The 17,661-nt window shown below is 41.7% G+C and overlaps 1 protein-coding gene across 2 annotated transcripts in view; it reads left to right on the top strand.

The window, feature by feature from the left end:
• Positions 1–12,167, top strand: part of abl1 (ABL proto-oncogene 1, non-receptor tyrosine kinase) — a 115,765-nt gene extending 103,598 nt beyond the window's left edge. For both annotated transcript variants that reach the window (XM_033048861.1, XM_033048862.1), the window contains exons 9-11: positions 3,946–4,035; positions 5,851–6,021; positions 7,035–12,167. In XM_033048861.1, the coding sequence (XP_032904752.1) occupies positions 3,946–4,035; positions 5,851–6,021; positions 7,035–8,785 (2,012 nt within the window). In that variant the 3' untranslated portion in view covers positions 8,786–12,167. The remainder of the gene's footprint in view (positions 1–3,945; positions 4,036–5,850; positions 6,022–7,034) is intronic.
• Positions 12,168–17,661: the final 5,494 nt, after the last annotated feature.

Genomic DNA, 17,661 nt, shown 5'->3' with positions numbered 1-17,661 from the left:
TTTGGTCTCACCAATGCCTTGTACAATTTTAACATTACATCCCAGCTTCTATACTCAATGCTCTGATTTATAAAGGCTAGCATACCAAAAGCTTTCTTTACCACCCTATCTATATGAGATTCCACCTTCAAGGAACTATGCACGGTTATTCCCAGATCCCTCTGTTCAACTGTATTCTTCAATTCCCTACCATTTATCATGTACGTCCTATTTTGATTTGTCCTGCCAAGGTGTAACACCTCACATTTATCAGCATTAAACTCCATCTGCCATCTTTCAGCCCATTTTTCCAAATGGCCTAAATCACTCTGTAGACTTTGGAAATCCTCTTCATTATCCACAACACCCCCTATCTTGGTATCATCTGCATACTTACTAATCCAATTTACCACCCCTTCATCCAGATCATTGATGTACATGACAAACAACAAAGGACCCAACACAGATCCCTGAGGCACCCCACTAGTCACCTGCCTCCAACCCGACAAACAGCCATCCACCATTACCCTCTGGCTTCTCCCATTCAGCCACTGCTGAATCCATCTTGCTATTCCTGCATTTATACCCAACAGTTTAACCTTCTTAACCAACCTTCCATGAGGAACCTTGTCAAAGGCCTTACTAAAGTCCATATAGACAACATCCACTGCTTTACCCTCGTCAATTTCCCTAGTAACCTCTTCAAAAAATTCAAAAATATAATCACTATTGGACAATTTTTTTTAGAATTAATTTTTTTTTAAATGGTGCCAGATTATTTCCCTGGTTAGTCATGATCTGTAGAATGTAGTTCGGAATATCAATGGGTAAACCACCTGCAGTGTTATGAAAATCTTGCAGGACAATAGACAGCTGCCTGGGCCCTGGTGACCATGCTAAATTGTTGGAAAAAGCAGTAGTGATTTGGATGAATAAAAGATAATTTGGAAGATTCATTTTCTAAAATATTTGATGCAGACTTGTGAATCCACTGGAGCTCATGGCCTGTAACTCCATCGTAACTGATGGGACAAAACTGAACAGGAACTGTTGACGTAAGAACCTGCAAGGTTGATAATAAAGGATGCCCACATCACAGCAACTGAAACTCTGCTCTCAGTTACAGATTTTAATACTATGTAGATAAATGAATGTGTATCGTGCTTTAAATGGACCACTTCATTGAGAATATGCTCCTTATTTGGCTCAAAAGGCCCATGACAGTATATTCCATTCACCCGCAGCACCTTCCCCATACTTGTGCCTTGCAAGAAATACCTTGCCTTCTCTTAAATGTGTCTCTGCACTTCAATGATTTAGAGGCCTGAGCAATAGGAAGAGACTGGGCAGATGAATACAGGAGGTTGAAAGGTGAATTTATAAAGGTGTAAAAAAAATCATAAGGGGAATAGATAGGGTGAGTGCAGAGTCTGTATTCCAGGCCAGGGGAATGCAGAACAACATGGAATAGGTTTAAAATGAGAAGGGAAAGATTTAATAGGAATCTGAGGGGCAATCTTTTCACACAGTACTGGATACAGTACCCTCCATAATGTTTTGGACAAAGACCCATCATTCATTTATTTGCCTCTGTACACAATTTGAGATTTGTAAAAGAAAAAATCACGTGGTTAAAGTGCGCATTGTCAGATTTTATTAAGTGCCATTTTTATACATTTTGGTTCCACCACATATAAATTACAGCTATGTTTATACATAGTCCTCCCCATTTCAGGGCACCATAATGTTTGGTACACATGGCTTCACGGGCGTTTGTAATTGCTCAGGTGTGTTTAATTGCCTCAATGCAGGTAAAAGAGAGCTCTCAGCACCTCGTCTTTCCTCCAGTCTTTCCATCACATTTGGAAACCTTTATTGCTGTTTATCAACATGAGGACCAAAGTTGTGTCAATGAAAGTCAAATAAGCCATTATGAGACTGAGAATCAAGAATAAAACTGTTAGAGGCATCAGCCAAACCTGAGGATGACCAAAATCAACTGTTTGGGACATCATTAAGAAGAAAGAGAACACTGGTGAGCTTACTAATTGCAAAGGGACTGGCAGGCCAAGGAAGACCTCCACAGCTGATGACAGAAACATTCTCTCTATAATAAAGAAAAACCCCCAAACACTTGTCCGACAGATCAGAAACATTCTTCAGTAGTCAGCTGCAAGATGCAAACCACTGGTTAGCCGCAAAAATAGGATAGCCAGGTTACAGTTTGCCAAGAAGTACTTGAAAGAGCAACCACAGTTCTGTAAAAAGGTCTTGTAGATGGATGAGATGAAGATTAACATATCAGAGTGATGGCAAGAGCAAAGTATGGAGGAGAGAAGGAACTGCCCAAGATCCAAAGCATACCACCTCATCTGTGAAACACGGTGGTGGGGGTGTTATGGCCTAGGCAAGTATGGCTGCTGAAGGAACTGGCTCACTTATCTTCATTGATGATACAACTGCTGATGTTAGTAGCATAACGATTTCTGAAGTGTATAGACACATCCTATCTGCACAAGTTCAAACAAATGCATAAAAACTCATTGACCGGCGGTTCATTCTACAGCAAGACAATGATCCCAAACATACTGCTAAAGCAACAAAGGCGGTTTTCAAAGTTAAAAAATGGTCGATTCCTGAGTGGCCAAGTCAATCACTCAATCTGAACCCAAATGAGAATGCCTTTTATGTGCTGAAGAGAAAACTGAAGGGGACCAGCCCCCAAAACAAGCATAAGCTAAGGATGGCTGCAATACAGGCCTGGCAGAGTATCACCAGAGAAGACTCCCGGCAACTGGTGATGTCCATGAAACGCAGACTTCAAGCAGTCATTGCATGCAAAGGATATGCAACAAAATACTAAACATGACTACTTTCATTTACATGACATTGCTGTGTCCCAAACATTATGGTGCACTGAAATGGGGGGGACTATGTATAAACACTGCTGTAATTTCTACATGGTGAAACCAAAATGTATAAAAATGGCCTTTATTAAAATCTGACAATGTGCACTTTAACCACATGTGATTTTTTTTTTACATTACAAATCTCAAATTGTGGAGTACAGAGGCAAATAAATAAATAATGGGTCTTTCTTTGTCCCAAACATTATGGAGGACACTGTATATGGACGTGCTGCTAAAAGAAGTATTTGAGGCAGAAATACAATAACATTTAAAAGACATTTGAACAGGGCTAAGGAGGGGAAAGGTTTAGAGAGATGTGAGCCAAACGCAGATAACAGGGACTAGTTTAGATGGGGCATCTCGGTTGGCATGGACAAGTAGTGACAAACTACTTATTTTCAGCTGTAAGACGCTACAGGAGTGATGGGGAAGCTCTGCAATCACACTCTGCAGCACATAAATTACTCATTGCCTTTTCAAAACAGCCATAACCCTGCAAATTAATACTCTTCAAGCACATTTCACGGATTGTTAAAAGCTGTTGTGGAATCATTATCCTTTATTGCATTCGAGATCTTAATATGCCCTCGTTGTGAAGAAGTTTGTCCATTTCCCTCTACTGCTACTATTGAAAATCTGTAACCTCTTGTTACTCACCCCTTCACATAACTGAATTCCCCTAATTCTGGTGTGAGAAAAGTGTGATCACACCTCGGGTAAAGGTGCTCACTGAAACTGCCACTCTTTTATTAAATCACAAAGGCTTGGCTATTGAGAATTAGAATAGACAGCCAAGTGGAGATTTGCTTTTCTTAACCTGACATAGGTTAGCAATCTTTTCTGTCAGAGGTTCTGATGCAGGATCCTCAACCTGAAACATTAACTCTCCACAGGTACTACCTGACCTGTTGACTGTTTCCAGCATTTTTGTTATATTTCAGATGTCTAGCATCTAGAGTTTATGAAATTAATGCTAGTAAATCAGTGGGCATGCTGTTGGATGGAAATATTTTTTTCTTTTTTAACAAACTTATAACTGTGATACTTGTACTTTTAGGTTGGAAGTGGAACCCTGGAGATCGACCATCATTTGCAGATGTCCATCGAGCATTCGATACCATGTTTCAGGAGTCCAGCATTTCAGAAGGTGAGTGTTGGTTGTGCAGTACATACTAGGGCTCTTTGGCTGGCCCTGTATAAGCTATCAAGTGTCCTGAACCGCAAACAAAACCCCCAGTTTTAAAGATGGATAAAATCCATATTTATCTATATTCATTTGCACTATATTTATCTATTCATTTGCTGTAATAAATCATGTCTTTGGAACCAGGTCGGTATTTTTGAGAGACAATGAACCGCAGGTGATGGAATCTTGAACAAAACAGTGCCGCAGGAATTCAGCGAGTCAGGCAGCATCTGTGAAGGGAAAGGATAGGTGACATTTCACGTCAGGATGGTTCTTCAGAACTTTGAGTTAGCAAGGAAGTGCATGAGTTTTCACCAGAAACCTCCAAGCCTGCAGCCAGTACTTGCAGGGATTCTGCCTGGTATATGCGTGGATGACCTGAGAGTTTGCCAGTATTTGCTGCACTAAACCTTTGTGGCTAATGAGCTGACTTCGTCATTGTGAGTTCAATTTTGTAGATGACATGTGGCATCAGCCTGTAGGTCAAATGTTAAAGCACTAAGTATCTTCCGCTGTTTTAATTAGTCTGTGGTAAATGTCTGGATGTATACTGGTCGAAACAGTGAGCTGATTGCTGATCATATGGACATAGCCACCCAACTGGCAATAGACAATAGGTGCAGGAGTAGGCCATTCGGCCCTTCGAGCCAGCACCGCCATTTAATGTGATCATTGCTGATCATCCACAATCAGTACCCCGTTCCTGCCTTCTCCCCATATCCCCTGACTCCGCTATTTTTAAGAGCCCGATCTAGCTCTCTCTTGAAAGCATCCAGAGAACCTGCCTCACCCGCCATCTGGGGCAGAGAATTCCACAGACTCACAACTCTCTGTGAGAAAAAGTGTTTCCTCGTCTCCGTTCTAAATGGATTACTCCTTATTCTTAAACTGTGGCCCCTGGTTCTGGACTCCACCAACATCGGGAATATGTTTCCTGCCTCTAGCGTGTCCAAACCCTTAACAATCTTATATGTTTCAATGAGATGCCCTCTCATCCTTCTGAACTCGAGAGTGTACAAGCCCAGCCGCTCCATTCTCTCAGCATATGACAGTCCCGCCATCCCGGGAATTAACCTTGTAAACCTACGCTGCACTCCCTCAATAGCACGAATGTCCTTCCTCAAATTAGGGGACCAAAACTGCACACAATACTCCAGGTGTGGTCTCACTCGGGCTCTGTACAACTGCAGAAGGACCTCTTTGCTCATATATTCGACTCTTGTTATAAAGGCCAACATGCCATTTGCTTTCTTCACTGCCTGCTGTACCTGCATGCTTCTTTTCATGGACTGATGAACAAGGACCTCCAGATCCCGTTGTACTTCCCCTTTTCCCAACTTAACGCCATTTAGATAGTAATCTGCCTTCCTGTTTTTGCTACCAAAGTGGATAACCTCACATTTATCCGCATTAAACTGCCTGACAAACTTCCACTGCAGGTCACCATCATTGGGCTGTTCAAAATAATTGTAAGTCTACAGGCTTGGGGAAGATTGAGTTTGCAATTTCTTTATGACTAAACACATTCACACAGTATTGGACATATGTTGACTTGGAGCTGATGGAGGCTCAGTGCCGTGTAGAGTGGACCAGACTGGGATTTTTTCCAACAGTCCGATCCGATAATCCGATAATTGCTGGTCATGCCAGGTTCAGGTTGAGTGTTAATCTTGTACCCAACCTGTCCTCTATCCTCCTTCATTCGTGTTCTGAATTCTTCGCTTGAAACAATGTTGTCCAGCAATATAACGGCAATCTTTGTCATGTGCTTTGCAGAGGTTGAAAAGGAGCTCGGGAAGAAAGGAAGGAAATGCTGCGGCAGTAGTAAGCCACAAGCTCCAGAATTGCCGACAAAAACGCGCACCCTTCGCAGAACCACCGAGAACAAAGAACCAAGCGAGATCCAGGAGACGACCCATTCGATATTTAAAGCCACAAGTGAATTTGGTATGTTTCACATTGCACGAGGTGGGAGTAAGAAAGCAGGAAGTGGCGTGGAGGTTTGGAAGGTTGTTCATTGCAGGTGACCCCCACATAATAGCATTTGTGTAACAGAAATTCCCTAATTAGGGGATTCACAAATCATTCCCTAAATCATTCCATGAAATTTATGTCGGGAGAAAAATCTAAATAAATACAGTTATTTTTCGACTCTCATTTAGTGATGTGCAGATGGTGTGGCTTTGTGTTTTTGCAAGAACACAACTGCTTATAAGGTGGGAGTCACCAACATGAGGAGCGATTCATTGCAGTGGGCCAACATGAATTTGTAGCTGGACTGAGTGGATTAGGATTTGTTTCATAGCAGGCTCTTCAGCTCAATAATCATGTCAGATTTGCAAACAAATTTCCCTCTTCACCAACAACCCTCCCCTACCGCACATACAGCGAACATAACGCATTATCCTTTTGCAGCAGTGATGCAACCAAGCCTTTAACAGACTTGTCCTTGCATTCTTTCAATTCTGTGGCATCTCAACTCCAACACATACATGCATTTCTCAGACCCCAACCCAAGTGCGTGTATGTTCATTGCACAAACCAGGCCCTCCCTCTTTCCCTGCCTCCAGTAATGTCCCAAACACATGCCTGCATCTTCATCAACAGCGATGACTTGCCACCCAACCACAAACCTCCACCCCCAGACATGCGCAACACTAATCTGCCTTTACTATTAAAACTGCTTTCCCAATCACACTGTAAGGAGCAGAATTAGGCCATTTGGTCCATTGAGTCTGCTCTGCCATTCGATCATGACCGATCTATTCTTCCCTCTTAACCCCATTCTCTTGCATTCTCACCATAACCTTTGACATATTCATGAACATCTTCATAGCACTGAAGGTAATCTGATCCAGGCGATAATTTGTTGGGACAATGAATAGCACTTGCTGGTCCAGGGAGTTGAGACCTTGTGATGTGTTAGAAGTACACGTACTTATGTTTGCCTCTGCCTCCAGATTCTGCGGACCATGAAATGGCCATTTCTCCAATGCTGCCACGGAGAGACAAAGACACAGATGGCACCTTGGACGATGATCGTTTACAGTCTTCCACCAAAGAGAAAGGCAAATCCAGTTCCATCTTCAGCTCTTTCATTAAGAAGAAGAAAAAGACTGCACCCACACCACCAAAGCGCAGTAGCTCGTTCCGCGATATGGACGGGCAGGTGGACAAGAAGGAAGCGGCAGAGGACATCAGCATAGTTGCTAAAGATACTAACAATGGAACTTGTGTGAACAGCATGATGCCTCCCGACACAATAGACCCTGGTAAATTTCAGCACTCGCTTAGCACTGGGCCACAAAGTACAAACAATGTAGCTGGAGGGGTTGCCAATGGCAGTTTCTTGGGAACAACGGGGTTCTTTCTGCATTCGAGGAAGTCCAGTACATTAGCTGCAGGCAAACCAGTTGGGAATGAAGAGGAACTGCTCTCAAATTCAAAGCGCTTCTTGAGATCTTGCTCTGCATCATCGATGCCCCCTGGAAACAAGGACATGGAGAGGAAAGCATTGACACTCCCTCGTGACCTCCAGTCTGCAGGGAAACTGTCCGATCCAGCCGGGATCTTAAGTGGCGACAGGAATGAAAAGCCAGCCTTGCCTCGAAAGAGGACAAATGAAACTAAAGTGGACATTGCTCCTCGGATAAACCAAACTGCACCATCTCGACTACCGAAAAAGACTGACGAGTTAAATGATGATGTTTTTAATAATCTGGAGTCCAGTCCAAGCTCAAGCCCACCGTCATCCACTCCAAAGATCGTCCGAAGGCAACCCACAGTCATTACATCAATCAGTCTCGTCCCTAAGGACAAGGATGACGGTGGGAAGACTTGTGCCTTAACTTCTGCTTCCCAACAGGACCATATCTCCTCTAGTGTTGCTGCTTGCACATCCAAACACAGCTCCACGTCAATCCTGGGCGGGGTGAAGCTGCTGAACGAAGATTCCAAGGTACGAAGGTTCAGGCAGCCTCCCGACCAGCTCCTGTCGGCCCCCGTAAGAGACCGGGGTAAATTGCAGAAATCCAAGCCAGCTCCTCCTCCGCCACCAGGTGTGAAATCTGTTCGACCATCTCGAAGCCCGACCCACGAGACAACGGGCGAGACTTCTGTGAGCATCAAGCTCAAGCAGTCCACCCAGGGTGCAGACGCTGTGAACAGTGATGCTTCGAAGCCCAGTCACCCTGGGGACGTGGCGAAAAGACCTGCCCTCCATTCGGTAGCAAAGTCACAATCATCCACGAAGGCATCGACCCCCAACTCAACCGCATCCTCACTCTCTGCACAGTCTCCCCTAGCAAGCCCCAGTGGTGACCAGCAGTCCTCAGCAACCACAGCCTTCATCCCACTCATCTCCACCAGAGTGTCCTTACGCAAGACACGACAGCAGCCGGAGAGGATCACCAGTGCCAACATTACCAAGGACACCGTTTTACAGAGCACCGAGGCGTTGCGGGTCGCCATTGGAAAGAACTCTGAGCAGATGGCCAGCCACAGTGCGGTGCTGGAGGCGGGCAAGAATCTATACACCTTCTGCGTCAGTTACGTTGACTCCATCCAGCAAATGCGCAATAAGTTTGCCTTTCGGGAGGCCATCAACAAGCTGGAGTGCAACTTACGGCAGTTACAGATCTGCTCAGCCAGTCAGGACTTCACAAAACTGCTCTCATCTGTGAAAGAAATCAGTGACATTGTCCAGAGGTAGCAAAGGCTCAGGGGGTGCGGGTGCCAGGGGAAAAAAGTATATTGTCAAAAAGCTGCTCCCAGACTCCAAAACAGTGTGATGGAATCAGGGGAAAGACTTGAATTTGGCTGACTGCCAGGAGTGTACGTGGAAGCATGGCTTTCATTGCTTGGTAGCCCTGTTAATTCCCCATGTTTGCTTCAGTTTCCTCTTGTCAGAGTTTTGTTATTGCATTGTATTTTATAACGCAGAAACAGGAGTCAGCCCACCGGATCTGTGCCAGTGTTTACACTGCACACAAGCCCTTTCTGCATCTTGGCCATTTACATTTACATCTATTCATTCCTCACTCGTGCTTATTCACATCAGTTAGGTCTGAAGGAATTGCTGATTCCTTGATGCAGAGTGTAAACTCTGAGAAGCCACTGTGGTCATTTGCCTGTTATGATTTGAGGTTTGTGAACTGTTAATTAAGCCCCCTGTCTTTGGTGTGATGCAGTTCCCGCACTGAATCAACTGCATTAATTTCACCTTGAAGCACAAGTTCCACTTGGGAGCAGCTGTGATCTTTAGGATGACGTGCCAGCACTGCTCCCTCTTCCTTAAAAAACTAGTTTTTCACTTGTTCAAGGCCTTTCATAATTATTATTGGAAAATGTATTCCTCATGATCAAATTAGTCATTAGAAACATTGGCATGCTTATGCACCTCGCATCTTCTGCCATTCACCACCCGCTGTCTGGAATATGTCTGACTTCATTCTCATTCCATTACCCACTCCCTCCCTTGACTCTGTCCCAATTAAACATTTCCTTACAGCGTTCCAAATAGATCATTGTGGATCTGCCTTTCTTATCCTGATAGTTATAATATCAATACGATAGGATATAAAATCAGGAATAAAAACTAAGCTATGCCAGGAGTTTCTCAATAATTTATCTCCATTACTGATACACTGCAGTGTGAAGGCTTTGGAAATGGAGGCTAGTGGAAGGTAGGGGCAGGGGACTAACTAAAGTATAGGTCCATGCAAACTATTGAGCTGCAGATATTGGTTGATTTTATCCCATTAATTGGAAGTAACTGGATTGGAAGTCTCCTGGCAGTTCTTTCATATATATATTTAGAAACTGGGCAATAAAAATCAAACTAATTCTGCAAATATGCCGTATATTTACCCCTCGATCAACTTAATTGAAACAATTCTGAGTGACTATGGCATCATTAAATCTTTCGGGTGAGTTACTGAGTTGGAGAAAGGACAGGACTCGTAGTAAACAAATTTGCACTGAAAGTGATTTCCATTTAAGAAGCAGCTCATGGCAAACTATATTCTCCCATCGGAATAAGGCATCTTACCCAGAGAAATGAGTGGAGGATAATTGCATAGACATTATGTGCATGACATTGATCTCAGTCACTAAACAGTAATGAAGGACCACAAGCTTCATTGAGTGGGAATTATGCAGTTGTTATCTCTGTTTAAATAGTGTTAGCACCCGACGCAGCTGTACTGGTCATCTGCCCACAATCTCATTGAGGGATTTGGCCACATTTTCTGCAATGCAAAATGACACAGTTAACAGCCGTGTGCAAAACAATGTCCTGAGGATTTGAAGGGTGTAATACAAATGCAAGGTCTTCTACAACAAAAACGCTCGCTATTTCTCTCAACCTTTTTAGTGCAGTGCGTATGATTAATTAATCACTGCATTAATTTAAAATGGGTCCAAGGGAAATTAACAGAGCCTAATCGCCATTGAAGATTATATATTCCTTGCCAAATCAATATTACTGACATTCAGCAATGTGAGTGTAATGGATATTTTAATCAATGTCAAAATTGGTTCTGAGAACCAATAAGTAACATTAACTTTGGTGACTGAAGCAAACATGGGGACATGGCCCATCATTCGATATTTACATTTTGTCTCAGTCCTGCTAAAACTGAGATCTATTCACAGGGCTTGAATGCAATATTTCTCATAAGTGGTAACGTTTTATGTGTTCTCTTCTGCAATTAAAATTGCTACCAGCAGTAAATGTATTTTTCCAATCACTAAACTCACTCAAGCAAACTAAGTCAAGTCATTTGAAACAAATGGAACACTTTGACTTAGCCTGTGAATTTCACCAACCAGAGCCTTTCTAATGAATGCAGAACTTGCCCGTAAAAATTGAAAAATGTGTAAGTATTTTGTTAATTGCTGGGTTGAGTCAAGACCTTTGATCGAGGCCGCCCGCTGATAATCTCATTCCTGGTGACAGTGTGAACTCACAGTTTAATGAGTTTGTTTTGGGGTTGGGATAAGGTGGGGGGGTGAGCTGGGTGTGCCAGTGGTTAGGGGAAGAAAATTCTGTTTTAATTTGATGGCATCACACAGACGCAGCCTGTAATAAAGCTGGTCAAGTGTATGTTATATACTGCTTCGGGGGCAGTGGTCTTTTGTCATAGCTGGCTTAGCATATGTGACACTTCTCACTCTGAATCATTAAGGGCTTGGAAAAGAGACCCGTAGAAGCACAATGTGAAATATCAAGATGGTCTAGATGTGAAGTTTATCTTTACACTTTAGTTTTATTAAGTATTGCCTTAACCTCCTCCGTACAGCCAGTTAAAGATTGATTCAGCCAAACATGTTTTTCAAAGTTTGTTATCCAGTTGTGTAATGACTTCAGCATCCACCAAACTCTTCAACTATAAAGTTATTTTTTTGTTGGTTCTTAGAATGAGATTTATTTGTATTATCATTGTAGAACTGCACTGCGTCAAAATCTGGAGAAGGAAGGCTAAATGTGGCACATCAGAGTCAAAACTGTATGTTAATCTGAAAGTTTGCCTCTTTATTTTAATTCCACTTAATGATCTGAAAAGACTTGAAAAGTAATCGAATACTTGTATATTTTCAACGCTGAGGTCTGGCTTCATTGCTAAGGCTCCTGTATAAACAGTTTGGAACTGTTCTCTATTATCTTGTGATTCCCTCATCACAGTGATGATCACTGAAGATTTACTAGTCTCCGAAATAACCAGTCGGGAACACCTGATTCTCCTGAGACTGGTTGGATTTCCAAAGCTGCTTTATTTTCATTCTGTACGCTGTAGCAGTATTTGTTATGTACAAAGAGATTTTCAGTTTCCAAATACAATGTAACAGGGAAGGAGGCACAATGTTGGCGAGTACAGACTCTGTTCTTTCACCCCTCCAAACAATACTACAAATGCTCTTAAGTTAAACAATTTACAATTGTTTTGATGGCTCCCCTCAGCATCGGAATTGGAGATTTGATTGCAAGCATAATATCAGCGTACATGAATGTTTTAAAAATATGCCACCAACTTCTTGTGCATGGATTTGCATGGACACCAGTAATATCCTTATTGTAAACTTGTGTCAGATTTTTTAAAAAAGATCATCACAAAATTATTACCAGGAAGCAGATTATATAATTAATTTGTCCACTTGTCCACTGTGTCTGGATTTGAACTGTTAGGAACAAGAATTGGCTATTCATCATCTATCCATTTGTTTCTGTTTTGGTTTATCCATGCTTCAACACCTTTTATCCACCTTTTATCCATGAACTCTCACTCAACAAAAATCTATTTAATTTAGTCTTAAATTGCAGTTGCCCTTCTTTCCCCAGCATCCAAAACATTTGCAGGGTTGGACCACAAGACCTCTCAACTTTGCATGAAAACGTGCTTCCAGTTTTTCCTCAGTTGTTACGGATTCTCCTCCAATTGTTGATTTATTAAACCTCTTTATAATTTTAAACTCCAGTGTTCAAGACAACCTTCAATATTCTAACTCAAAATGATATATTTTATGAAACTAGTCCCACAAAATGATTCCATAAAACCTATTGTAATTTAGGCGAAAATAAGCTTTCAAAGGTTTATGCTGAGATGCTAACCCCAGAATAGCATGTGTTTGCACAGTGTTTATGAGGAATTCAGACTGGTTAGAAATCCATGTCACAGGTATTTTAATCTATCTTGAGGTTTATTTTGCTTAGTTATTAGCTGGTACCATCTATCAGGACCAGAATGGCAGAATAATGAGTGTTGGTGTTCTTGGTCATTGCATCTGATTTTAGAAACCTAGCACTGTACAACCACAAGATGGACAGTTAAAATATCTAATTGGTAACAATTGATAATCTATCAGCACCAATAAGATACTTCCCCTTGCATCTTATTTCCAAAAATCTTGTCCTTTTATTAACTCTGGTTACGTCATTCATTCACTCACCAGGGTTCTTTTTTGCCTGCCTACACGTCCCTCTATTCTACATTCACTCTTGTCCCATATCTCCTCCACACCCCCAACTCCTAAAGATCACTCCATCATAGTCTCCTCTCACCATTTGATATCTGATGTATCATTGTTCCTCGGGTCCCTCAGCAATCTGCTCGATGTTCAATCCTTTGCCCAGCCCCTTCCACGCCACACCTTACTTACCACCCTCACACTGCACCCAGCCTGTACCCTCATTATACTTTTCTATCTATGTTTTACATTTTGACCATAGAATGCAGAAGTTGGATAACTAGTGGGGGGAGGGAACAGAATGTAATTAGCTGGTTTTGTTTTGCCAGGATAGAGTATGGAAACTATTTCAAACCAGAGAATAGGAGAAGCAAAGATAATCTACCACCCTGCTTCATTTCATCATAACTTTAACTTCCTTCCTGCCTGTTTATCTAACCTTCCCCTAAAAGTATCAATCCTCTCTTCTAACTCTAGCCCAATCTGTTCCATTCTCTCCCCAGTGTTATTAGACAGGCGCGAGCGACTCAGTTAAGTCGAACTTTCAGGGAGAGCCATTACGTTCTGATGTTGCCTCTTGATTGTGTGCTTGAAGTCTGGGATTCCGGATGTTTGGGACCAAGCACATACACTCGCAATTTCCTATCAGAATGTAGTCAGACCTATTATGTGCAGAGGTGGTTATATGACCTTTTAAAATAACATGATTAAAGTCTGGTTCGTTCCATTATTTCTCCCTGGTGTCAAGTGCCACCATCGCGAGGTAGATAAATTGATTACCTTTTGAGTGTTAACAAAAGGAGGGTTTTTTATTTTTTAGGATGAAACAGAAAATCAAGACTATCTGCAAACACTTAACTGGTGGGTTGCTTGTGACTTTGCTCAGGGTTGGTGGAGCTTTGCTTTAGATTTTAGAGATACAGTGTGGAAATGGGGCCTTTGGCCCACCGAGTCCGCACCAACCCACGATCGCCTCCTGCACTAGCACTATCCTACACACTAGGGACAAATTACACTTCACAGAAGCAAATTAATCTACAAACCTATACATTTGTTGTCTTTGGAGTGTGGGAGAAAACCAGAGCACCCAGGGAAAACCCAAGCAGTCACAGGGAGAATGTAAAAATGACAGTAGACAGCACCCGTAGGTAGGATTGAACCCAGGTGCCTGGCGCTGTGAGGCCGCAACTCTACCGCTGCACCACTTGTGTATTTCAGGGTGATATGTGGTGTACTGTGTATCCTGCAGTAAATATATAACTAGCTGACTACTGGAAAGATCGCAAGTTTAATTCAGTATAGAGCAGACTGTTGGAGACTAATTGTGCTTGAGAAGGATTAGAAAAATTACGTTGCAAGGCTACTGTGAGCTAGACCGTGAGATCATAATGATGAGGTTAGTTGTGCCCTCCAATAGCTGAAGAAATTAAAGGATCAGACCAAAACGTTGTCAGCTTTTTGTGTCCACATTACTGTCTATATCTCTCGTTTCCCTTATGCCTAACCAGTCTGAAGAAGGGTATCGATCCGAAACATCATCCATTCCTTCTCTCCAGAGATGCTGCCTGCTCTGTTGAGTTACTCCAGCTTTTCGTGTCTAACTTCAGTTTAAACCAGCATCTGCAGTTCCTTCTTGCATAAAATGTTGCTTGGTTCTCAGCCATGGTGTAGCCCAGCCTGTCAATTACTGGAGACAGCCTCATGATTTTGTTTCAACCTCTGGCGTCCAGATTATGTTCCCGCCCTTTGCAGTCGGTCACGCTATAATCCGATTTTAAAAAACAATGCCAAACACAATATTTCCTGTTAATGGAGGCTAAAAAACAAGTTACCAGCTAATCCACTTGTTTTAAAAGCAGTGGATGGATATATATTTGATAGAGGTGACATGCCAATAAGCCAAAGGCACATTTGAGCACATAGTTATGTATTTGCTCAGTTTATGGTTAATATTAGTAACGTAACAAGGAAACAGGCTCTCGGCCCCAACTCATTCATACCGACCAAGATGCCGTCAAATTTAGTCCCATTTGGCCCATATCCCTCTAAACCTTTGCTGTCCATATAACAGTCCAAATGTCTATTTTATTGTTAAATAGGTGCACATAATTGCAATTTAGTTTGTGATATGAAACGTTGTTGGTCCAGCAGTTGCACTGGAAGAAATTCCCTGCCAGAGACCAGTTGAAGTGTTAAAACACCTGCTTGATTATTTACAACCAAGATTCCTCATTATGATCAGATTTCCCTGTTTCTGCTTCCCACCCTCCCTCCACATAAAGAAAAACTCATTCATGATTAGAGTTTTCAGAGTGATTCTAGTTTTCTATCCTGACTATTTGTGTGTAGTTGTTATTCTAATAACATTATGCAAAAACATGGCTACATTTCAAAATACTATGCAAATTTTTTTTTAAAATACATAAAGCACTTGAAATGAAATTACGGTGTTTTGTAAAGGGAGGGAAGGGTGTGATCTGGAATCATTCCCTTTATCCTGTCCTAAAAAGCCTATGTTAGAACGAGGTTGTTTTTTGTGGGAGCTGTTGAATGGGCTTGGAACCTTGTAGCTTGAAACGGAGGAAGACATTGAGTCTGTTGTTGGATTCAAGATGAGGATTCAAGAAGGGAATTTAAAATAATAAAGCAGGTTGATGTTGCCACAAAATTAATCCAGTGTCCTTCCAGCAGTTTGTCGTTTGCAGTCATGGCTGTGAGTTATCCTCTGCACCTAATATAATACAGGTCGCGCTGTGTGTGCTGACCAGAGTATGGTGGGTGTGTATGGTGAGCACATTATTTATTTATTTATTTGTCTCAGGTTTTATGTTTTTATTTTTCCCTGGCCTCCTCTTCCCATTGTCACTCACTTGTACACATCTGTCAGTCTAATGAGCTCCAGGCATTCAGACACCCTAACCTAGCGACTGACGTTTTAGAGATAAATATCCCCAAAGAATAACATGTCCTTAAACAAATCCTTTCGAGATGGTATCAGTTGACCAATGTAGGCAATCTCAGTCCCAGCTTCCTATATCAGTGTCTTTTCCAGAAATAACCCGTTTTTTTAAATGAGTACTGTGGGACATCTAATGGGTGTAGGCGTCAGCTTAAGTGAGGAGATGTTTGGCAGTATCATCCTTCAATAGGGTGCCGTACAAATGTGTGGCTCCAACTCCCTCTTCAAAACTTTAGTCTCAAATCATTCGCCCTTCCTGACATGTGTTTTTCTTATCCTCCATGCTTGCAGTCTGGAAACAGCAAATAAATTATTGATCCTTCTTTAGAAATAAATAATTCCAACATCAAGTGCAACAAGCAGCTGCTACCTGTGTTCAGCATGATTTAAATTCTGCCAATTCTGAAACCGTTGTTTGACATGAATTTGAAATTGTTTACTGTTCATCCAATACCCAATGTAAAGACACGCAGTAACAATTGAGTCCTGATTGTTAATGTGGCCAGACACTGGCTCCTGGGCCAGTGGACACACACTGTCTTATACATATTGTGAGGCAGACCTTTTTTTCAAAACTTGCTCAGAACACACTTTGGAATTAACCCCTCAAAATAAAACCTCTCTGCAATATGATTGTGCGTACGGTATTATTTTCATTCGCATTGGTTCAAATTTACAGTTTTAAAGACATTTTCAGTATTAGTATCATGTTCTGACCTATCACTCTAGGCCTTACTGTGAGTTGGAAACGAAAATAAAAATCGCACGCAAGTTGCCTTTTGTTAAGAACAGAATCTATTCTTTTTTGCCAGGGTACTGTTTTATTTTATTTGGACAACATAATGTGCCACTATTACCATTGATTTTTCTCTATTACCAGCAATGTGTTGGGTGATTAATGTATTCCTTGTATGTGTAAGTGTCTTTTTGTATCTGTAACATCTATGCTGCAATTTTAATTTCTGGTCAAATACAGTTTGTTTATGTACATGATGATTGATGGCTTTTTACTTATTCAAAATGAAACACTCAAGTGATACACGCCTCTCCAGCTGATCGCCATTGCATAATGAACATCTGGTTCCTCAGAGAATCTGAAGAAAGGTCTCGACCCGAATGTCACCCATTCATTCTCTTCAGGGATGCTGCCTATCTTGTTGAGTTACTCCAGCATATTGTGTCTTATCCTCAGAGACCTATTGGCTGGTTGAGTCTCAGCCAGGGTTCAATGAGTAGCTCTCTTGAGTCAGAAAGCTGCTCAAGTTTTGCTGAAGAAACCAATGCAAATGATCTCCTCAGTCTTTGTACTGAGTGGTATAGTACACTAATCAGGTGAGACATGTCATCTTAGATGGATGTAAACTGCTGCATTACACTATTTTGAAGAAACTTACTGTCACTAAAAACAGTGATTGCATTTACAGTATTTGAATGGCCTGCGGGTGGTAAAGCATCCCATACAAAAACAAATTGTCCTCTCTTGCCATTCTTGAGTTAAAATTTATTACTTGGAATTGAAGCTAATGGACTGTTATAAACAGAGCAGGTAACTCAATCTCTGTGCTACCATTTTTGATCAGTAAATCAGAGCCAAAGAAAGTAAAGGATGTTGTCCGCCACTTCAGTGACTGTTCAAAAAATAAATCAAACGTAATCAGGTAATA

Source organism: Amblyraja radiata, chromosome 32 (assembly GCF_010909765.2).
Source record: "Amblyraja radiata isolate CabotCenter1 chromosome 32, sAmbRad1.1.pri, whole genome shotgun sequence".
NCBI lineage: Eukaryota > Metazoa > Chordata > Chondrichthyes > Rajiformes > Rajidae > Amblyraja > Amblyraja radiata.
The sequence above is the reverse complement of the archived record's forward strand: the minus strand, read 5'-3'. Positions and strand labels throughout refer to the sequence as shown.